Source organism: Lotus japonicus, chromosome 1 (genome assembly GCF_012489685.1).
Source record: "Lotus japonicus ecotype B-129 chromosome 1, LjGifu_v1.2".
NCBI lineage: Eukaryota > Viridiplantae > Streptophyta > Magnoliopsida > Fabales > Fabaceae > Lotus > Lotus japonicus.
The window spans coordinates 82,539,856-82,564,370 of record NC_080041.1 but is presented as its reverse complement, the minus strand read 5'-3'; the positions used below and the strand labels follow the sequence as shown (position 1 = coordinate 82,564,370).

The 24,515-nt window shown below is 37.3% G+C and overlaps 3 protein-coding genes across 3 annotated transcripts; 2 read left to right on the top strand and 1 right to left on the bottom strand.

Annotated features, from left to right (window-relative positions):
* Window positions 1-1,083: 1,083 nt before the first annotated feature.
* On the bottom strand, window positions 1,084-12,233 carry LOC130721524 (uncharacterized). The gene is made up of 7 exons (XM_057572328.1): window positions 11,784-12,233; window positions 3,360-3,417; window positions 2,962-3,042; window positions 2,817-2,849; window positions 2,293-2,532; window positions 2,046-2,187; window positions 1,084-1,837 (listed from the first exon to the last, which is right to left on the bottom strand). Exons 1-7 carry the CDS (start codon window positions 11,954-11,956, stop codon window positions 1,362-1,364), a joined length of 1,203 nt encoding a protein of 400 aa, XP_057428311.1. The 5' UTR covers window positions 11,957-12,233; the 3' UTR covers window positions 1,084-1,361.
* A 1,400-nt stretch (window positions 12,234-13,633) lies between these two features.
* On the top strand, window positions 13,634-14,735 carry LOC130748507 (probable carboxylesterase 2). The gene is made up of 4 exons (XM_057601742.1): window positions 13,634-13,691; window positions 13,872-14,230; window positions 14,342-14,437; window positions 14,493-14,735. Exons 1-4 carry the CDS (start codon window positions 13,634-13,636, stop codon window positions 14,733-14,735), a joined length of 756 nt encoding a protein of 251 aa, XP_057457725.1.
* A 4,202-nt stretch (window positions 14,736-18,937) lies between these two features.
* LOC130721508 (probable carboxylesterase 2) lies at window positions 18,938-20,307 on the top strand. The gene has a single exon (XM_057572310.1). It carries the CDS (start codon window positions 19,018-19,020, stop codon window positions 19,993-19,995), a length of 978 nt encoding a protein of 325 aa, XP_057428293.1. The 5' UTR covers window positions 18,938-19,017; the 3' UTR covers window positions 19,996-20,307.
* The last annotated feature ends 4,208 nt before the right edge of the window (window positions 20,308-24,515 follow it).

Genomic DNA, 24,515 nt, shown 5'->3' with positions numbered 1-24,515 from the left:
CAACCAACTTTGTATCGTACCATGTTATATATAGCGTTGCGGTGCAACTCATCAATGGACTTAATTCACCCTTATGCTGGCCTAAGTCCCTCCTAGGTGCTCAATTTTACTGTTTTTTATGTATCGGGGAGTAACTTTCCCGCGGTCTACCCGTATGTATAGTGTCTTTTCTAGGTCTTAACCCTCCTTTTAACCAAATAATAATTATTATTATCAATCAAAATCTATTTATATATATATATTTTTTTTTTGAAAGACAAAATCTATTTATATAAATCATCGAGATTAGACGGAATTCAAATATTAAAAGAGTGAATCGACCAATTTGATGGTATGACTCGTATTTCATGGGAATCCATTTCCATTCCTTTTGCTCCTTAGCTTTTAAATTATTCTTCAATGTTGTTGAATCCTGACTGATTTTCACTTTATCTTCTTCTTGTTGATTCTATTTCGGAATAATTCAAATTTTTTTTATAAGATTTGCATACAATTTTGTATGCATTTGCGACCAAGGTTTGGTATAAATTAAATGATGATGTATTGACCAAAAAAAAAATGATGATGTGCATTTGATACTAAGGTTTGGTATACATTAATTGAAGATGCATTTACAACCAAATTTATATGGATCTTGCCATATTAGTATTAATATTATTATTATTATTCACCAAAATCTATTCATATATTTTATTGAAATTAAACGGTAAATATAAATTTAAAATATGAATCAACCAATTTGATCGCACGACATAAATTGCATGGGAATCCATTTCCATTCCTTTTGCTCCTTGGCTTTAAATATTTCTTCAAAGAAGACTCTAAATTAGGTGTTATTTTTTTTATTTCATTAACTTTAGCTTATTTTACAAAATAAAGTGTTATTTTAATTTGTAGCTATCGAAATTAAATTCCCTTTTAATCTTGTAATTTTTTCAACTTAAAAAAAGTGTTTAGGATTCAGAGGCAAACTAAATTATATACAATGAAGTGATACAATACAATACAAATTTATACTACAAGCACGCACTATAGCAACATAACCAACTCAAACCTAAACTCTAACTTACCTTGTCAGTGATCTCAGTCGAAACATAATGTTCTTTTCACATTTAAAGTAACTGTACAATGTACGTTAAGGAAAAAAAAACACTAGCTGCTCAATCAAATTACATAGTACTCAATACTCAGTACTTAACAACAGCTGAGGTGGGAATTTACAAGTCCTTCTGCCTCTTATTATTCAAGGTACTATACCATTCGACTCTCCCTAAAAAATTTGAACAAAACATACATCAACCTTCAAGCTTGTCATAGAATTCACCTGAAACATCTTCTCAGTCAAGTAACATTCAACAATGTTACAACCTTGAGCGCCGAATGCATTTTATAGGATTAAATGGAACATGCCTCCTTGTAGCAGCTAATAATCCTGGATTGGATCTGACATCCCAATCTTCAACGTTCTTTGGAACACAGACATCAAATAATACTTGGCCAAGAACCCCGTTTGCATTGATGCTGGGACGGCTTGGCAGATGAATAAAACTTCCTTTGCGGTCATCTGCTACGGAGCTAACATCTTTTCCATCGTAATACTCCATTGAATTATGAGACAAATGCTCACTAGGAGCAAGAGCAAAACCCTGGAAACTGGTTGAGGTCATTGCTGCTTTCCTCATTTCGGAGAAAGGATCAGTGATCTCATCTTCTGTTCCCTCTATGCCCAGTTTCTCATCTCGAATTTGTGGATTTTTGTGACGATAAATTGCAACTGCCTTGCCAAGGATCTCAGTGATAGCAGTCTTGTATTCATCTGGATGATGCCGAAAATGACCTGACAAATTCAAATGGAATTTAATCCATTCATATGAGATCTACAAACAATTTTTTTACCAAGAAAACTAACATACACAGAGCTTTAATATATGCTGTTACATCTTGAAGAACAAAGTTACAACAGGAGCTACAAGGCTTCTGTTTGCAATGAAGAATCTCCTTAGCCCATCCATAAGCAATTATGTGTAATTGGTCAAGATACTGACCTACATGAGGAGAGGAACTCCATTTTATCAGTTTGACATCCCCGCCAAGGTATTTTAGTCGATTGAAAAAATTCGAAATAACTTCAAAAGTAGCAAGATCATCATTTTCTGAACAAAGAATGAGATATGGGACCTGCATACTCTGCAAAATAATTACTTGATAAGCAGATAATTCAAGAGATGTAAAAGGGAAAAAAGAGGTAAGTTTTTTAGTAGTATATAGATCTCATGTTTCGGAGTTGCTTACAGTGGTAGAGTATAGTGTTCGCCAAAACTCTGCACGCTGTGATTCAAATCTGCTGAGGAAGAGGGAATCAAGACCAGATGCTATGCCATTAGCAATCCATGAAGCAAATCTTGGTGGATGAGGCACTTTTAAAACATTTGGGTGTAGAAAAAATCGAACACCCATATCACTGCTAAAATCCACTGGACTTGAATCATAAATATAGCCAGAAATACAGTCTCTAACAAGACGGTAATCATCCTGTGCCATGAAAATAGTTAAGAAGACAACATAAAGGATAAAACTATTAGTGAACAGATTACTTTGTGGACAGGAAATGGAAGAACTTGTTGAAAGTATTTAGTAAAAGGAAAATACAATCAATTAAATAATGGAGCATAGAAGGGCAAGCTAGGGATTCATTCAATGCAGTATACCACGTTTCACATTTTAACATGATATGAATTTTTTTTAGACAAAGTTCACTAATTATGCAATCTATGTAACTAAGTCATCCTCTTAACTGCTAATGGCAGAAACCATACCATATTGTGTGTTTCACACTTCCCACTAATAACCTGGACCAAGGGAAAACAGATTTGTCAGCTATCAGAACTATGTTTTCACAGCATGATTATCAAAATATAAAAATCAGAGAAAAACTGAAGCACGAAGTTTGGAGCAAAATACCTGAAGAATATTTAACATACAAGATTGTGCACCCCCTGAAAATGATGCAAAGACAATGGGACATGGCCTATTTTTCAGCACCTGCATATTGAATACACAGCAACATTTTTAAGGTTGAAACCATGGGTCAAATTTTGACTAAATTCAAAAGAGATTACACATTCAACAGTAGTTTAAAGGAGTTATTCACTTCAGACTTCTTTACATGGGTTCTACATAATGGGACATAAAACAAGAACAGATGCTACAATTACGCTTCTCATCTCATCTGTATACATTTTGTCTCGAATCTCTCCACAGGATCATAGACCACTTACAAATTCATTGAAATGATGATTTTAACTGAATTGAATTCAGGCAGACAAATCTACAAAATGGAGGACTACAGTCATGCTTACCTCAAGAAGTTCATTAAGAATATCAACAGCAAGTACTGTGGCTTTCTCAGGGAAGAACCTGCAAATAATAGCAGTTATAACTATAATCTTTATCTTGTATGCATTAAGATGTGCGAAGAACCACAATAATGATGGTCGCATCTCTTTGAAAAATAAATAAAATCCAAAGCATCTGCAGCCTATTTTACCCAAGAACTAAACATAAACTTCAATTAATAATATAGAAAAATTAGCATAATTTTATTATACTCCCAATAAAACCCCTGAAGAAGAAGTGTAGACATTAGAAGATTAACTGCTCGAGCTTATACTATCATCATTGTAAATTATATTAAGCAAACTATATTTGAGATGTGAAGCTCAAATACTTAGTGTGACACAGGTACAATACAAAACAGATATAGAAATATAGGAAACTCTTAAATACTCAAGATATATTACTTAGATACGTCATTAAGTTAAGTGGCTGATATTTCTGAGCAATGTATAATATAACCATATTCAAGGTTGTCAGACTCGTGAGTCTAAGCAGACTCGTTTTGGGTAGGTAGACTCGACTCGTAGACTCGACTCGTAGACTCGACGAGACTCGAGTCTACCAGAAATGAAAATTTACTAAGTATAACCTTGTCACATGAAGAATAAATACAAACATATAATCTAATTATAAGAGCATCCAAGATTTTTTGAAGCAAAGAAGGAAGAGGAACGCGATAGAGGTTGAAAATAGGTTTAGTTTTAGGGATTTTTAATAAATTTGGGATTTTTTAACTTAAAAAAAAAAAAAACTTGACTCTCAGACCGAGTCAGGCCAGAAAACGAGTCTGACAGCGAGTCGACTCGTTTTTCCTATGTAGACTCGCGAGTCTACCGAGTCAGCGAGTTAACTCGCGAGTCTAACAACCTTGACCATATTAGTTGAAGATGATCACAATAAAGAACTATTGAGAGCCTCGGCATTAAAGGTATGGCCAAAGTAGCATTTATAAAGGCTTTGAAAATCCTCATCCAAATTCAAGATGATGTTATCCTAGATGTGTTATAGGACCACCTATCCAAAAATCAACATCGTCCCATGGCTTTCCCAATGCAGCCAACCTACCCCTGCAGCTTCCTAAAAAGTAATCCTACAATCTCCAGTTCTCCACTCTCAAAATATCCAAGCATGGCATGGGAGGAGTGTTGAGATTCTACATCAACAAGATATATGGCTAAAATAGTGCTAAAAAAAGGCTCACCACATTAAGCTAGCTTTGGGGTAAAGTTACACCTAACCCAAATTCAACAGACACGTTTGATCATAACAAAGAAACATAGATGCATATCTTTTCTCGTTTATATATTAAAATATATTTTACCCTATTAACATGTCAAAAAAGTTATATACTATTTTCCTAACCAATGTCAGAATGTCACCCAAAGCATCAGTTGTCCTACTTAAAAGAAGTCCTTCACTTTATTCACTTGCCTACTATTCACTGTACAATACTGAGTGTATCATTCTCTTCTCTCCCATTCCCATCATTAAAAAAAGCATAGGTTTTAAGTCTAGTTCATCATGAGATAATTCAGTCAGTCCAATAAGCTCACCACCACCGTCAAGTGGATCATTGATAACACTGGTAAATCAGATACTGATATTGAACTGAAAAATGATTACAATGCAATTGCTCAATAGAGCTATGACTAAGAATCTAGGGATTTACAGGGAATTTGGGAAAAACTGGGAAATTGGGGAAGAACACAGGGTTAGGGTTTCAACCCAGAGATCCCTCGATCTCTCTCTGATTCCTCAATCAGAAATGAACCTCTAACTTCAATGCCTTCCTCTACAATCAATCTACCTATTTATACTATTCAGTTGCAACTACAACTGTAACTGACTCTAACTGCTTACTGCTGTTGCCAGTTGTCAGCTAACAAACTAACAGATTCAGTTAACAACTAACAGCTTATTACAATCCACTCCTCTTACTACTTACTAATTACTCCTGGGTCCTTCTTCTTGAATAAACCCTCTTAAACCTATCAATACTTCCCCCTAAAAGTTTGACCTTGTCCTCAAGGGGAAAAGAAGGGAAGAGTTCTTGTATCTTAGCAGCTGACTCCCAGGAAGTATCACAAGATGGCAAGGTGTCCCAGCTCACAAGGACTTCCAAGTTCCCAAAAGCATCCTCTCTTGTAGCTTTCACTTCAGCAGGTGTTACTTCTAATTCCAGCTCCTCATTGAGCATAGGTGGCAATGGATAAGGCTGCTGATCGGGCTTCAAAGCTTTCTTTAAGAGAGACACATGAAAAACTGCATGAATTCGAGCTTGTGGTGGCAGCTCTAGCTTGTAAGCTACTGGTCCGACCCGACTCAGAACTTGATAAGGTCCATAGAACCTGGGGGCTAACTTAGCAAAGGGTCTAGAAGCTAGAGACTTTAATTTGTAAGGCTGCAGCTTGAGATATACCCAGTCCCCTTCCTTAAATTCCACATTTCTTCTATGCTTATCAGCCTGCACCTTCATCTGATTCTGAGCCTTAGTTAAATTCCCTTTCAACTCTTCCAAGATAGCATCCCTGTACAAAAACAACTGATTGACTTCCTCCACCCTTGAAGGAATAGCTCCAGCCTTGAGAAGAATAGGAGGGTCCCTCCCATATAAAGCTCTAAATGGAGTCATTCCTGCAGAACCATGGAAATTGGTATTAAACCAAAATTCTGCCCAGGATAACCAGTCCAGCCAGTGCTTGGGTTTAGGCCCACAAAAACACCTCAAGTATGTCTCCAAGCACCTATTGACCACCTCAGTTTGGCCATCAGTATGTGGATGATAGGAGGTGCTTAATTTCAGTTGTGTGCCAGCCAATTTGAAAATCTCCTTCCAAAATTGACTGAGGAACAAGGGGTCCCTATCAGAAATGATAGTAGTGGGGAAGCCATGGAGCTTAACCACCTCTTTAATGAAAATCAAAGCCACATCCTTGGCTGTATAAGGGTGTCCAAGAGCAAAGAAGTGTGCAAATTTAGAAAGCCTGTCCACTACCACCAAAATGGTATCCTTGCCTCTAACTCTAGGTAGCCCCCCAACAAAATCCATGGAAATATCCATCCAAACTTCAGTAGGAATAGGCAATGGTTGTAACAACCCTCCTGGGGCTAAGGTAGAATATTTGTTCCTTTGGCAAATATCACACTCCTCCACAAATTTCCTTATGTCAGCCTTCATTCCTTCCCAATATAGGTAGCTTGCTATCTTCTTGTAGGTTCTGAAATGACCAGAATGTCCACCCATTGGTGTTGCATGACATTCAGAAAGGATCATAGGGATCCTATTGGAGTTCTTTGGCAAGACCAGCCTATCTTTATAATAAAGAAATCCATTTTTGAAACTGTACCCACTATGAGAGGTAGGGGAAATGAGAAGGTCCTGAATCAATTTAGCAACTTTAGGATCCTGGTGAAGCTCTGAATTCCATTCATCTTTATCAGCTGCAGAAATAACAGAAATGGCTGAATACATCATTTTTCTGGAAAGTGCATCAGCTGCAGAATTTTCACTTCCAGGTTTGTATTGGATCTCAAAATCCATACCCACCAATTTCACTGCCCATTTAAACTGTTCATCAGTAAACAACCTCTGATCATTCAAAAATTTCAAACTCCTTTGATCTGTCTTGATGACAAAATGTCTTCCCAGGAGGTAGTGCCTCCACTTCTGTATGGCTTGAACAAGTGCCATGAGTTCCCTCTCATACACTGACTTCTGTTGTGCTCTTGGAGACAGGCCTTTACTCCAAAAGGCCAGCGGTCTGCCTTCTTGCATAAGAACAGCACCAAGTCCTTTGCTTGAAGCATCTGTTTCGACCACAAACTGTTTGGAAAAATCAGGTACAGCCAATAATGGCAGATTGATCATGGCTGTTTTAAGCTTATCAAAAGCCTCAGTAGCTGCTGGTGTCCACTTAAACCCCTCTTTCTTTAACAAATCAATCAATGGCTTTGCAATTTTACCATAATTTTGCACAAATCGCCTGTAATAACCAGTGAGCCCTAAGAAACCCCTCAACCCCTTAATCTCTCGAGGGATTGGCCAATCTTTAATGGCCTCCACCTTAGAGTGTTCTGCTGCCACTCCATCTTCTGAAATAGTATGGCCTAAATACTCCAAACTTGTCTGGCCAAAGGTGCATTTTTTTCTATTAGCCTTGAGTGAATTCTGCTCTAACAAGGACAAAACCAGATGTAGGTGTTCAGAGTGAGCTAATAAGTCTGGACTATAAACCAGAATGTCATCAAAGAATACTAAAGCAAATTTCCTCAAATAAGGCTTAAGGACTTCATTCATAAGAGCTTGGAATGTGGATGGAGCATTTGTGAGCCCAAAGGGCATCACAAGGAACTCGTAGTGTCCCTCATGTGTGTGGAAAGCTGTTTTTTCTATGTCCTCTTCCTTCATCCGTATTTGATGATAACCTGATTTCAAATCCAGCTTAGAAAACACCTTAGCACCACCAATTTCATCCAGAAGTTCCTCTATAATAGGAATAGGGAACTTATTTGGAATAGTGATTTTGTTAAGAGCCCTGAAATCAACACAAAATCTCCACCCTCCATCCTTTTTCTTAACCAAAATGATAGGGCTGGAATAAGGACTGATACTAGGCTTAATAACCCCACCTTCTAACATTTCTGCCACCAATTTCTCTATTTCATTTTTCTGGTAGTGAGGACACTTGTAAGGCCTCAGATTTGGTATGTCAGCTCCCTCTTTCAGATGAATGGCATGGTCATGCCTTCTTCTTGGAGGTAAGCCCTGAGGATCTTGAAATACTGAATCAAATTTGGCCAGAACAGCAACCAAGTCTGCTGGAATGGTTGTATTCTTCTGTCCTGTTGTGTCTCCTTGTTCACAATGAATCAGCAAGCCTTCCCCTTCTTCCAACAAGGTTTGCATGAGAGCTCCATATGACAATTCAGACCTTGTCAAAGCTGGATCTCCTTCCAAGGTAAACCAGTGTCCATCCTTCTTCAATGACAACCTCATCTTGCTAAAGGTAGCTGTAATATCCCCTAAACTAGCTAACCAATCCAGACCAAGTACCAGATCTATTCCATTGAGGCCAAAAAGGTAGAAATCTTGAGTGACTTCTAAGGATTGTATCATCAATATCAGATTAGAACACTTCCCTTTACAACCATTCTTATAGCCATCCCCAACTTCCACTGTGTAAGATGGTGTGTTTTCCACTGGTAATAACAACTCTTTAACCAGCTTCTTAGAAATGAAGCTATGTGAAGCTCCACAATCTATGAGAACCACCACTGCTTGGTCTTGTATACTGCCCTTCATTTTCCATGACTTGTGGGAAGTAAAACCAGTCATTGAACAGAGAGATAACTGCAAAGAATTAAACTCTCCAGATAAAGCATCTTCAAATTCTCCCCCCTCCAAATCCTCTTCTTCTTCTTCCAAGAGTAGCATTCTAAGCTGCCTATTCTTGCACTTGTGTTCTCTACTAAAAGGTTCATCACACCTGAAACAAAGGTTTTTCTCTCTCTTTTCCTTCATTTCAGCTGCAGTCAAAGGCTTATAGCCCTCAACTCTTGCCCTGCTGGTTTCTGAAACTGGCCCATTCCTAGAAGTTCCAACAGAATTTTCCTGCTTATGCTCTCCATTGTTTTGAGGTTCCAAAGTTACAGTTTTACTGTAATTGTTGCTTCTGTAGGAACCTACAGATCTCACAAACCCTCCACTTTTCTTAGTGACAGCCAAATTTTTTTGTTCAATCAGCAGACTTCTGAATAACCTCAGGAAGAGTATTCAATTCAAAAAGCCTCACTTCAGCCTTAATCTCTTCTTTGAGTCCATTGAGGAAAATTCCTCTCACAAAATCATGGTCAATTTCTTTCAAAGCACCAGCATATTTTTCAAACTCCTCAACATAATCATCTACAGAACCTAATTGTTTCAAAGATAACAGTAATTCAAAAGGATTTTGAACCATAGAGGGTTGAAATCTTCTTACCACTGCCAGCTTGAAAGCTTCCCAAGAAGGTGAGGGATTGCAACGCTCCCACCACTGGTACCAACTGAGAGCTCGTCCCTCCAAGGCCACCATGGTTGCTTGCATTCTTTCCTCTTCAGTCACTTCCCTCAATGCAAAGTAACGTTCCAATTTCTGTGTCCAACCTACGGCATCAGATCCAGAAAAAATTGGAATCTCCAATTTCCTCCAACGATTCTTGCTAGGAACTCGATCTCGTTCCTCTCTACTCCTACCTCCTTCGGTTTCGTCTTCTCCAGCGGATTCGCGATCACGAACCTCCAGCGGATTCGCGATCACGAACCTCCAGCCTGGCTCGCAGCGACGCGATAAGGTCCTCTGCCACCTTTGTTCGCGCCTCCGTCAACTCCAATCGAGTGCGCAAGCCCTCTGTTTCCTGTCGCAATTCATCTCTCTCCTGGCTCCAGCTTCCATCGCTTCTTGCCATGGTTCTTGTCGTAACCATTCAGAGTTGCAGAAATCGCGTGGGTTCACCCTCAGGCACCCAAGAATGGTGCTCTGATACCAGTGATAACACTGGTAAATCAGATACTGATATTGAACTGAAAAATGATTACAATGAAATTGCTCAATAGAGCTATGACTAAGAATCTAGGGATTTACAGGGAATTTGGGAAAAACTGGGAAATTGGGGAAGAACACAGGGTTAGGGTTTCAACCCAGAGATCCCTCGATCTCTCTCTGATTCCTCAATCAGAAATGAACCTCTAACTTCAATGCCTTCCTCTACAATCAATCTACCTATTTATACTATTCAGTTGCAACTACAACTGTAACTGACTCTAACTGCTTACTGCTGTTGCCAGTTGTCAGCTAACAAACTAACAGATTCAGTTAACAACTAACAGCTTATTACAATCCAGTCCTCTTACTACTTACTAATTACTCCTGGGTCCTTCTTCTTGAATAAACCCTCTTAAACCTATCAATCATGTACACCTCCACTAATATCCGACAACCTTGTCTTTGTCTCTCCATTAGTACCTTTATCTTTTCCTAAACAACAGTTAGAGGTTGGAATGCACATAACACAAATCCCCTGCCCTTGCAAGATCCACTTTGTTTCACTTCAATGAATGAATAAAGAAGTATGTACTCCAATTCCTCTAAACCACACAACACAATGAAAAACAAGGTTGCGTTAAGTTTTTGTACTGGTATCCCAATTGTATTGGACACTAATCTTTTTAAAAAGCTAAAATAAAATATTAAAGGATATTCCCCAGATATAGATATGACACTGATGCGTCAGCAAGTCTAGAGTATGTGGGCTTCATAGAAATTCAGAGTTTCCGAGTTCCCAATAAAAAGGAATGACAATTTAAATGCAAATCAGCAGCTACAACTTTCACCTTCTGTGATTTCAAACAGACTTTGTGGTTTTAACATAGCAATCAGCTCACTCAAACTTTCAACAAATGGAATTTGGAATAACAAGCTCTTCCGCCCATACTTCTTTAATTTGTAAACACTCAATGAAAATGCAATTTACATATTCACAAACTTAACAGAAACTTCACCTAAGGTGGCAACGACTCACTATAACCATATTGATCAATCGAAGACAAGATTAGTTGCTAAAGCCTACATTAAGTTATGTGGGTAAGACGAAGGCACTAATCCTACTAATTACACTTAACGAGTAATGCTTAGTTACCCTAGACGGACCCTTCCCCCCTCCCCTCCCCTGCCTCTTCTTCAATTGTTCCTGTAAACCATATTGCCAGGTATTCATGGTTCATATGAGTAATGCTTAGTTGGGAATGACTATTCCACTTCTGCTTTGAAATATTTTGGCTGGAAATGTCCATTTAGCAATCCAATTATTGGATAATAGGGCTTTCATAGTAGTAGTAGTGACTCCCTGCTCCATATTTAGGTTTGGAGTTGTTTTTAACTCCTCAAAATTCTTTATACCATCTATCCTTCTTTTTGCTTTTGTTGCTATGAAGTCCTTGATCCCATACAGTCAACACAAAAAGAGAAGCTATATGTTTGTAGCTACTCCTCATAAGTAGTTGAACAATTATCGGGGTGGAAGGAAGTTTTTGTTTGTATTTACGTTCAAGTTAGCTAAAACCATGTACACTCCAATGACATAAGAGACATCGATTGACCAAAAGCACATTCAAACTGCCTTTTCGAATGTGCTCTAACAGAAATACAAACACTGATGCTCATTAATCATCACTTTTTAAATTGAACTAAAAATGGTTATCTATGGAACTGTGATATGGTATTGCTCTGCTAGTTACCAACCACTAATATCAACAACACTAGATGTTTCTCACTACAAAGATCATTATTCATTAATATCAAAACCATTTGATGATCACCCAACCCAAAACCCCAATTAAGTTTAGAACTCACATATTGAGAAATTGAGAGTGGCAGATGAGTGAATCCCATCCAAGAGAAGAGTAGAGCTCCACGTATCTCATCAAGTGCTTCTCCTCGCTTGACATCCATGCAAACACCACAACTATCCCCTCCGGTTTCTCAACCTTTCTTCCCCAATAATATCTGCCACCAAACCCCCACATTTTCCTTCTTCTTATTCTACCTCCAAAAGGAATTGCAGAGCTACAAGCATCCAATTTCCACAAAAGGGTATCCAAAAAACGAAAACTTGCAGCCGATTAGATGGTGGTTGCGATTGAACTCACGCTCGCTCCGTCTTCAGACACTGTTGTTGTTGTGTAATGTGTACACTGATGAATTTCACGAAAAAAGTCAAAAGTAACACAAAGGTTGATTATCGCGTTGTGTGCAAAAACACAAAATTGCGTTTTATTTTGAGGAGCATAATGAAGAGGAGATGAGGATGATTGAAGATATGGACTCATATGATTTGTTCGAGAGCTAGGTTTGGCACCCAACTCATTAGAAATGTCACCCCACTTTCGGAAACTTAGTTTCCGAAATATTTTGGAAATAAGGTTTCCGAAGTATTTTTTCACTCAAAAGTGGGGTGTTACATGTATTTTGCACTACAAATCATGAATTAATTTCGGAATATAAGATTCCGAAATAATTCGGAACCCGAAAATCCGAAAATTGGGGGTGTAAAATCTAAGGGTTGGAGTGCCAAATCCAGCTCTCGATTTGTTCTTATCTGCAACCAATTCAATTTGGTAGCTCTTCCACGAAAGGTTAAAGACTTGATCAAATAATTGGCGTAAAGCAACAAATAACACTAATATTCAACATTTTCTTTAACGAACCATTCCACTATTTGAGTTTTATTTTTATTTTTTATATTTTGACAGTATCTTAATCTTAATTTTAGTTTATATAAATGAAGCTGTTTTGAAAATCTCTCTTTTTCAATCTCAAAATGAAGGGCAATTTTGTAAATTCAAAATTCAATGGACATAAATCATACTCTTAAGCATGGCTAATTAAGTAAATGCGAATATAATTTATGAGAGATTATATCTTATTATTCGTAAATTTCAATCTTGGTTGTTTGTATCTTTGGTGGGGCGTCTCATTATTGCACTGGATTTGTCCATGGTTGGGCTTACCATAGCCTTTAGTATGTACTTTGTAGTGCTTCATGTTTGAGACCCATCCGCTAGAGACTAGCAGCACGACCTTTTTGCTAGGTTTTCGTGGAAATTTTCACTGCTTCACTTTGTATGTTTCAAACCCTTCTCCTTTCCTTTCCTTTTCTTTCGTGTTGTACATTCTCTGATGGCCTTCTGAAGGTTTAGGTTGCTCAAAAGTTCTAATGAGTGCTTCTAACAACCCATTCAATGCAAAGTTGTGAGAAAGTGCCAATTTGCAAGCTGAGGTGCATGTAAGGAATGTGTCTGACGTTCTTCAAGTGTAGCTAGCAGCCAACATTAGTTTCTACTCCCATGTAATGTGCGCGTAGGGGGAATCCTTCCGATTGTATTGCGTTGAGCCAACGAGGCCCAATTTTATGCGCGCGAGGGTCAACTTCTTACTAAGCTCTTTATCACCTCTATGTGAAGTTTGATACGTAAACCTTTAAAAGACTCATCACATAGGTAATGTGAGACTTTAAAAATACACATAATTTTTCTAGCAGAATCTTCTTTCAATTATGAAGCAACATAGAGGAGCGATATGAAATAAGTGAAACTTATGGCAAGCATGAGCAAAGAATAAAAAAAATGAAGATTAACTTGGTTCTAAGTCTCGCCCTATAGTCATTAGCTATTATTGTGATAAGACTATGAAGATGGGAAATAATGTCACTAGGAAAGATTGTTGGTACATGTGGTATTGTGTTGATGTCAAAATTTGGTGGTAAGGTCGTGCTTAAGGAAGTAAGACATGTTCCTCATATAGTCATATGTGTATGAACTTTATCTATGTTGGAACTTGGAAAGTTAGATGTTGTTGAACAAGTTAGCCATTTTGGTGATGAACAATGGAAGCTGGAAAATGTCATTATGATTTTTGGATAATTAACGGAAAACAATCCAGAAACTGTTCCTCCGGGACTTGATTCAGAAACCGATGTCGTCTCCAAAGACACCACAATCATACCAGAAACCGGTGTCAAAGCGAGGCTATATCATCCCAATTCTACCCCTGAAACAACCAAACTCCCTTCAGTTATCTACCTTCACGGTAGGGGCTTTATGGTCTCTGCACCCGCTGATCCTCTGTACCATAACAACACCCTTAACAAGCTCGTGGCAGAGGCCAACGTTGTGGCTGTCTCCGTCGACTACAGGTTAGTACCAGAGCACCTACTTCCTGCTGCGTATGAAGATTCTTGGACTGCACTTCAATGGGTTGCATCTCATGCTTCTGAAGATGGTAAAGGGAGTGAGAAGCATGTAAGTACTCGCAAAACATTATCTTCTCTTCCATTCTCACTTAAGGTGTTTACACTAAAGTATTACCGTAAACATTATTGATTTACTTTTTATTTATGGACAAATATACAGGTTTCACTCCTTACAGTTAAACACATTCAAAATACATGTGTTATGGTCATGGATAATAACATAAAGAGATGCCTAGACACATTACTGAGTAAAGAGGTGGTCTTGGGATAAACATGTTGTGTTGGGTTCTTTTTCTGATCTTTGGTGTTAGCCCATTACTATTGGTCCCTCCTATTATGCGTTTGGAAGTGTTCATCCATACCTTATAGATCCCAAGAGGAAGAAGGATGGGCCTACTAGAATAGTTGCAACAAAAGATGATATCTTCCTCGCTGGAGAAGTTAATTCCTTGAATGTTTTCTATGATGATTATTCTTGGATTGATGATTCTGATTCCTCTTTCCATGTTAACCTACAATACATGATGGGTTCTTCTCCAATTACAAGAAAATAAACTATGACACTATGAAGATAAAAAATAATGACATAAGAAAAATTGTTGGGCATATATATGTGATATTGAGTTGATGTCAAACATTGGTGGTGCTTTCGGAAGTAAGCTAGACATGTTCTTAACATGCGTTTAAACCTTATCTCAGTAGGAAAGTTAGATGATGTTGGACTGGTTAGCCTTTTTGGTGATGAAAAATAGGGTGATGAGAAATAATGACATAAGAAAAAGGAATGTTTGTTGTATATCTTGTAAGCGAAAAATTTCATGAAGCAATCATATGAAATTATTTAATGAAGCAATCATATGAAATTAGAACACAACATTTACTTGTTGAAGACATGATTTTGGAGAAGAATGATTGTTGTCCTTAATTCAATTCACCTGCAACGTTTAATGACCAGATCTTCCTCTGTATCTCACACTTCCTTTCACAACTCTCAGTGGGGCAAGTTGTGGAGCAGACACATTTCTGATGTCATGATTATAGAGGGGACCTAGCCAAACCTATTATAACCCTAGTCTCTTCCTATCATGGACCAAGGGTTACGACACACACTTTAACTCACACCAGTCAGATTACAGATGCTTAGGTCCAATTAAAAAAGATCACTTAATAAATAAAAGAGCCCAATGCACCCCTGTCAGAATTATGAATTAACTAGTTTTTCACAAACAAATTAAATAACAATTAATTGCAGCCCACAGAACTTAAGATAAATCTAACATATCATGCAGGGTAGGATTTGGTCTAGTGAAGCCAATGTAGTGTCAGGCTGTAAGGAACTTTGCATAGACAAATGAGGCCACCTGAGTGACAAGGCTCTTTGGATGCTCACCAAAGACCATCTCCCTAGCATAAGAGGACAAGTATTCTTGCACGATTTGCTTGTTTGGTCAGCAAAACAAAGTCACATTACAGTTACAGAGATCATACGATGCATCTCCCTAGTTACACCAAAGGTGAAATTATGGCGACCAAATCCTTTTATCAAAGTTCTTATGACATTGTAGAGTTTATGTGGCGTGTCTCGTTGATACGGTGAAAGACAATGACGGTACAAGCATTGTGGATATTATAGGATTTTGCTTTAAATGGAATCATACTTGAGAGTAACAAGTATGCAAATGAGTATTAGGAGCAATCACACACACAAAATCTTAAAATGTTAGATAAAGATGTGGTGTCATGTTCTTTTGGTGCCTAGTGTAACCTTGACCTAATTTTGAACTCCCATGTCTCCCCGATAAGTATTTTAGCATAAATCATGATAGATTAGTGAAAAAAAAACTTAACATTTGAATAAAACATTCTTAGTCTGCTCACTACAATTAAGAATGTTCTTAGCTATCTCCATTGTGTATAGGTGGGGATATTTGTAACTTAGATCTCTCTAATATTGCAATTGAGAGACTCATAAGTACGTTTAAGGAAGGAGAAGCTACAAAGTGTAATTTATGGAGTTATCATTCTTTGAATTGTGTGTCTATTGTCAATCCAAACATGCTATTACGCTATAAATATTACCTTCCATATCAATTTTAATGAATAGAGGAGAGGATCCAGTGCAACAAACACAAATTTCCATTCTCACAACTAGCTAGAACTAGTTTCTTAGCTTTGCATGCAAACTGGCATTGTATATTTCACACAATAATATGGTAAACATTCTCAACGAGCGAGTACCTTAGATCTTGAGTGGCTCCATGGTTAACAGTACGATAGGAGCCAGAGCTCCAATGGTGGTTGCAAGCAGCAACGATGACACCCGAAATGGTATGTATCATAGAAGGGCGATTATGATCCACCTAACATTTTTGTAACTAACAATAATTTTGAAGAGTTAATTTATAATTTGGTTGCACACGGACATCTCACTTTTAAATCAAAAATGATTGTAGCATTTTTCTTAGTTTAAATAGCTGGGAATGGTTGTCTTGTATAATTGAGCATGTTGATGCGCTCAGTCTACTTCATCACTTGTGGTGGTATTATGCAGGACATTTCAGCACATGCTCTTGCTATGGATGTTACATTAGCGCAGGTTAGGGAGGGTTGGACAGCTCCCGATACCGGTTGGTTAAAGTTGAACACAGATGGGAGCTATAACAGTAAAGACATAAGTATGGGTGTGGGTTGTATGATGCGTGATCATAGCGGAACTTGGATCATGGGTTTTCTGGCTTTGAAGGCAAAGGAGATGTTTATTTGGCGGAATTGTTAGCTGTTATTCAAGGGCTCACCTTGGCTTAGAATATAGGTGTGTGTAAGCTGGTTTGTGAACTTAATTGTTTGGATGTTGTTAATAACCTTACTCTAAATGGATCTCTTAACCTTCATTCTTATGCTGCTTATCTGACTGAAGCTAAGAGCTTAATTGAACAAGATTGAGATATTATTTTCCAACATTTCTCAAGAGAGTTTAATAAGGTGGTAGATGCCTTACCACAACAAGGGTTTAGGGAAAGGGTTGAGATGAAGTTTTGGTCCACTCCACCTAATGAGGTTCTCCATCTTTTGGAGAAGGGATAGTTTATTTTTTGAGTAAAATACACTTACCCCCCTTAAGGTTTGCTAGAAAAACACTCCACTCCATTCTTATTCAAAATATACACTCCACCCCACTCATTTTATCATGTTAACTCCATCCAAAAGATGCTAACGGAATATTCCTTTCAAATCAAAATTATTTAATGTAAACTTATTTTTCCATTTATTTTTTTTCTGGTTATTTTTTATTTTATTTTTTTCAAAAAAAAACCTCACTTTCAAATAAAAATCGTTTAACGTCAGTTCCATTAAAAAAAACGTTAGTTTTAACAAAAAAGAATATAACATCACAATTACTAGTAATACTCAGTTTATAAAGGATTTTTATAAATAGTGAATTATATAAAAATATTTCGAAATTAATTTCATACTAATTAAAATTTCACCAAATAAATACTAATTGAATTTCTTTTTCCTATATTTATAAAAAAATGTTGCTTATGAATTCATTGAGTAATGTATGGATATTATTTAATAAAATTCTCTTATCATATATCAATAACATCCCTCATTTTCAATTACTAAAAGTAATATATACTTTAACATTTAACATGTTATAACCAACACGATCATATTATCCAAATTAATTAATTAATTACAATAATAATATAACTTTATATTCTTTTATGGAGTGGAAGTTTAACGTACTTTTACTATAAGTTTTAATTTAAAACTATTTCATACATATTTATTCTTGAATTATTTTATAAAATGGTTACTTTATATATCGGCTCCAACAGTATGTAAGCATTGAGAATATTTGTTTGGTCAAATATTAGAAAGTGACGTTTTTTTCTGAAAAAAAAAACCAAAAAAAAAGGAAAAATAAGTTTACATTAAATAATTTTGATTTGAATGGAATATTCCGTTAACATCTTTTTGAATGAGGTTAACTTGATAAAATGAGTGGGGTGGAGTGTATATTTTGAATAAGAATGGAGTGGAGTGTTTTTCTAGCAAACCTTGAGGGGGTAAGTATTTTACTCTTGTTTTTTTTGTTGTTGCTTGTTCTTGTTGTTTTTTTATTTCCAATCTACCAAAAAAACTCAATTACATTTAATAAAAAAGAAACTGAAGAATATATGAACAAATACGAGCAAGAAAACATATAGGAACAACAATTAGCTATGATATGAGCCGCCTTATTAGCTTCTTTAAAATTATTGTAGCATTCACTCATTTGACTATATGCAAAAATTAATTATTTCTCAGACCATAAACATTATTTAACATTATTACAATTTACTTTTAGGACAATTGCTTATAAAAAAAACTTATAAGACAATTAAGGGAAGACAATTCAACAAGAAAGAGACAAGAAAAATAAAAAAGAGTGAGACAAAAACATGAAGAAAAGAAAATTGAGGGTTTAAAAGGGGTTGCTAAATGATGAATGATAAAGTTTGGGTTAAATAACTCACCATCCAATCACATTGAAGATATATGAGTTGGAAATAAATTAATAAATAAAATATAGAAATTTCAACTCACTTATCTCAAATGTGATTAGATGATTGAGTTATTTAACCTAAACTTTATCATGAGTCATTTAGGCAACCCTTATTTAAAAATAATAGTCGTTGGTCAATACAAATTACAATAATAAGTGACCTAAACATGACAAAGACGTTGATTTATAAAACCAAAAACTCCTTCCTTTCCTCGTCAACACACTCTTCTAGTCTTCTTCTCCACCCTGTCTCTGTCTCCATTCTCTGTTTTTCCAATCCCCAAATGGATCCATCAAACCCAGAAATCGTTCTCGAGGTTCCACCATATCTCCAAGTACACAAAAACGGAACCATAGAGAGATTCGCCGGCACCGAAGTTGCCCCTGCAGGCTTCGATTCAGAAACCAATGTTGTCTCCAAAGACATCCTCATCATACCAGAAACTGGTGTCACAGCCCGGTTTTACTACCCCAATTCCGCCGCCAAAACCACCAAACTCCCCTTAGTTTTCTACCTTCACGGTGGTGCCTTCTGCATCTCTTCACCCTCTGATCCTCTGTACCATAACTCCCTCAACAGGCTCGTGGCAGAGTCCAACGTTGTTGCTGTCTCTGTTGATTACAGGTTAGCACCGGAGCACCCTCTTCCCGCTGCGTATGAAGATTCTTGGGCTGCGCTTAAATGGGTTGCTTCTCATGCTTCTGAGCATGATGATGGTGAAGGTGAAGGGTGTGGGAATTTGCTCAGAGACAGAGTTGATTTTAAGAAAGTGTTCTTGGCAGGGGATAGTGCAGGGGCTAACATGGGTCACTACATGGCGTTGAAGTTGAATGCTCTGAGCTCTGAACCCAATTTCAATGTTCTGGGTCTTGTCATGGTTAATCCTTATTTCTGGGGGAAGGAACCAATTGGGGTGGAGATTACTGATACAGAGAGGAAGAAAATGGTGGATTTGTGGTGGGGTTTTCTTTGTCCTTCAGATAAAGGGAGTGATGACCCTTTAATCAACCCTTTTGTGGAGGAAGCTCCTGGTTTTGAAGGTGTTGGTTGCAATAAGGTGCTTGTGATTGTTGCTGAGAAGGACATTCTGAAGGAAAGAGGGAAGCTTTATCATAAAAAATTGGTTAATAGCTCTTGGCAAGGAACAGCTGAGTTTTATGAGATTCAAGGGGAGGATCATGTTTTTCACATCTTCAACCCAGATTGTGACAATGCTAAGAGCTTGTTTAAGCGCATAGCAGCTTTCATCAATGAACAGTGAAGCTTTGCAATCATTGTAGCATGTGTGTTAAGCATCATAAGTCATAGCCTCATAGGATGCTACAGCTATGACTATGAGCTGAAATTCTGTGTTTAATTGAAGTGTACTCAATGTTACCTTACTTAATGTGTATGTTTGAATGCATGATGGAAAAATTCGATCAGCCAAATCGTTGTGGACAACTACAATAGTTAAGAGAAGTTGGTTTTGTCTACCGTGATTTTGGTTAAGTGTGGGTTTTCAACGTGTATTTTAAACTTCCTGTTTTTATTTCTCTGTTACACGTCCATAAAACTTGTGATTCCCTTTGCAGTTTCCATTTATTGTTGTATGCATTATGATATACAAATATTGTGTATATTCTACAATAAGTTGATATGCACGTTTCATGGTTTGGTGTTAATTAACATATTCATATATAGTAACAATCATAGTGGCTAGTGCTGGATTCAAGGGTCTCCCATATAATAGAAATTAAAAAATGTGGTTGTAAACGGTGTAATCAGAACACTCATTTAGTAAAGGCAATTTCTGTTAACAAAAAATTAAGTCACATACTAGTCAAATTGTGAAATATTGATCTAAAATGCTACTCTCTCGAGCATCATTCCAAAAGTCAGACTTATGTTTAAAGGCATCATCATATTGGAAATGTACTCTTCAAGGTGTTTTCTAAGTCTCCCTCTCTACAAATAATGATTAAGTAGGATACAGATACCGACCTAATTGACATTAATATACTGTGGCTGAATAAATGAATGGTGGACAACGAAGGCCTCTCATCACTACAAGGATCTTTTATGGTTACAACAGACATCAATATAAACAATGGGACATGTCAGTTGCTTATATTCATTAATATCTCTCCTAATTAGCAATTGCTTGTGGGGAGGTGATAGGTACTCACTTATCACAGGGTTTAGTTAGTTAAGTGAGGGACTTATTACATAGTTAGTTAGAGGTTAGTTAGGCTTGTGCCTATAAATAAGAGAGGGTTAGAGAACATTAATCATCTTGGTATTCAGTTAGGAATTGGGTTTAGAGAGAAAAGTGGTTCTCTCTTAGACTTGGAAAGGTGTTAGGTATCCCTTTCTCTTGTATCTCTCCCTAGTTTCCAATTGGGAATTAGGATTTTCTATCAATAAAAATCAGGTTTCTATCATTGGTATTAGAGCATCGATCTGGTGCCTGAAACCACTATCCATGCGCTGTGTTTGGAGAAGAGAAAAATGACAAGAAATTTGATGAGTTAGTGCAGGAGCGCAAGAAATTGGGGGCGAGAATGGAATCGCTTGAAGCCAGGGCCGCGATGAACGAATTACGACTTGCGGCGTTTGAGAAGCACTACCACAAAAATGCCTTTAGGTAGCGGTTCTATAACAAGTTAGGCAGCGGTTAAATGAGTGGTGCATAACTCAGCGGTGCTAAAGATAGGTAGCGGTTAATAACCGCTGCGCAAATTGATCTTGGGTAGCGGTTCATACCAATGGGAACCGCTACCAATACTGCCAGCCTTTTTTTTTTTTTGCGTTAAACCTTGGGTAGCGGTTCAGAACCGCTACCTAACACGTTTTTATTTTTAAATATTTTTTGTAGAATAGTGGCGGTTTGTCACCCCCACAAGTATTTGTGGCAATATTTTGCCAATTCGCACCTTTATTTTGTAGCCAAACTATATTCAACCATATGAAACAAATATTTTTAGATTAAATAGAAACATCAACACACATATAAAACTCATACTGAATCCAAATTCCCTGGCCTCCAAAAACTCATAGACAAGAGAAGATTAAATCAAAAGATATACATGATGTTTCATTGCTAAACCCAATAAATATACTAGGACCTAGGACACACTCAAGTACCAACTTACTATACTAAAACTCTATGAAAAGGTATGAAATTATCACTAACTAGAAACATATTGATAACTAAAAGCTTTAAACTAGTTCAGAATATAGAGGGCTAACAAAAAATCAAAGAAAAATACTAGTTATACCAACAAGTTTGGGGATTTGAGATCCCAAGGCACAATAAGAGGCTTCATGGAGATAATTAATCCCTTTTCCTGCAACCAAATCAATCATACACCATTCAGTAAATAATTTACTAATGTGATAAAACAACAATTCACTGAATAAACTTTCATGGCTAATCTTGCATCTTCGCACACATGCTACCAAACCAATCAGACACCATCCAGTAAATAATTCACTAATGTGATAAAACAATAATTCACTTAGTAAATAACAATAGAAAGCTAAAGCAAAATAGAAAACTCGTGAAAACTACACATGCTATTATGAATTGTTTGTGGTACCTTAGATCTTTGACATTCATTCCTTAGAAGATCAAAGACCTTGGTGTGAGGATAAGGAAGTCAGATGGTTGAAACTTGAAACTGCACTGAGAATCACCCCATTAGCCATTAGGCTGCCCAGGCTGTGGTTTTCCTAGATGTGATTCTAACTGTGTCTTCAGGGGAATCTGATATGGCAGTCCAAGATTGGCCACCAAAGGTGTTCATGTTAAGGCTAAATGTTTCTGTCATACCTTGAGCTAGTTTCATCTAGTTTTTCCTTGCTTCTGAAGAAGGTATCACTACAAAGCAGAGAAAATAAGTAAAATCAAAGTTATTATATCTGTTTTTTTAGTCTATTCTATTATTCTATAACTGAACTAGTTTCCCTAATTTTGTTATAGCTCAGTTCATGCACCATTTTTTACTAAGTTGGGAAAATTTATAACTTAATATACAATTATCATAAATTTGACAAAAGGTAGATAAGATTTTGAGAACCTCTAGGATCTGATATGTTTCTGGCCATGACCATGAGGCTAGCAACCCTTTCACACAGTCTCTGCAAAACTCATAACCAGCGTTGTGCTCCAACTGCCATTCTTACGGAATATCTGATGGTCAGGTTTCTCTTCTACTTTTCCATGCTCAACCCATGTTACCTACAAGGATAAACAAAAGGAAAAACATCCAACAACTTTCACACCAGAGATTTAGGAGAAATACCAACTTTGTATAAGTTTAAACACATAACAGTACATGATTATAAACATGAGTGGATTAACCTTGAATACACACTTGGCACATCTTGAAGCACACAACCAGAGCACCTCCTGGAGTATCTAGAGCAAAAGACCATAAAATAACACAAATATGCACACATAAAGACATGAGTATTCAACTAGCTGAACCAACATAAAAATTCATTTAGACAAATAAATGGTTTGCTAATTTTTCAGGGAAAGATAATGCACATTTAGAGTACGAATACACATTCCAGAAAAACATAATAAAGGAATAAATGGATTTCCACTTCCTTTCTCTGTTTAGCTGTTATGTTCAAGATTAAATCAAGCCAATCTTCTAATAATACACAACCAGAAGAAATCCTTAAAAATCAATATAGTGAGGACCCAAGTCAATGAATTGGAGATACGTAGGTCCTAGTCACATAAACAAACCATAAGAACAAAATTTCTAGCAGCAAGAGGTAGCATGTCAGCATAAGAAATGCAATCAAATTTTTTATTTCGATTTATCATGATGCAGAAATTGAGCTTCACCGAATTCAATTCAAAAGCCCAAACAACAAAATGAAAATGATACCTATTATTGGTGAAGCTGATTTGGCTATGGGGAATCAAGGTGCAGAAGAGAATTGAAGAGCGGCGAGATGTGTTGTGAGCCGGTGACGAAGCAGCAGAACGGAACCAAGGCTCGGTGAAGAGAGAGAGACAGCGCAGAACTAGGGCTCCTTGAGATGCGGCGCGGAACTACGACTCTCTAAGATGCAGAGACGGTGATGGCAACGAGGAAGGGTTGAGATCAGGATCGCGAAAGTAGGGAGACGCGTGAGTAACAGAAGCAGCAGTAAAAAAGAAGGTAAGATGAAAGAAGGGAGATGTCACCTGTAGAGCTTGTGCCCCTGCCGAGCTTGTGTCGAGCACTGGTGGAAGGCAGCCAAGGCTTGTGGTTCAGATGCGAAGACGGTTACGACATCGAGCAAGGGTTATTGCGTTCACGAGAGAAGGAAAGGGAAAAGGATTTCGCAAGTAGGGTTTTGATAAATTTGGGGGAAAAGGGTTCAATTTGGGTAGCGGTTCCAGTAACCGCTACCTAGCACCGAGAAATTTTATTTGAGTAGCGGTTTCATTATAAAATTGATTTTTTCTGTTTTTTTAATGCTACAAGATAGCTTCTTTCCATATTTTTTTTTTGCTATAAGACTTGGGCAGCGGTAAACAGTGAACCGCTACCCCATAGCCGCTGCCCAAAGCCATTTTTGTGGTAGTGAAGAAATTCGAGGTGTGACTTGTTGCAAATCCTGTTCTAGAGAAAGAAATCTCAAGATTGGAGAACAAATTGCGAGAACTTGAAGTGAGGAGAAAACAGAGGGAACAAGAAAGGAGAGAAGCAGAGGCTGCGCATAGAGAATCGGTGGTTGCAATCAGGGTGGAACAAACTGCGGCAGCAGTGGCGTCGCTGAGAGTAACTGAATTGA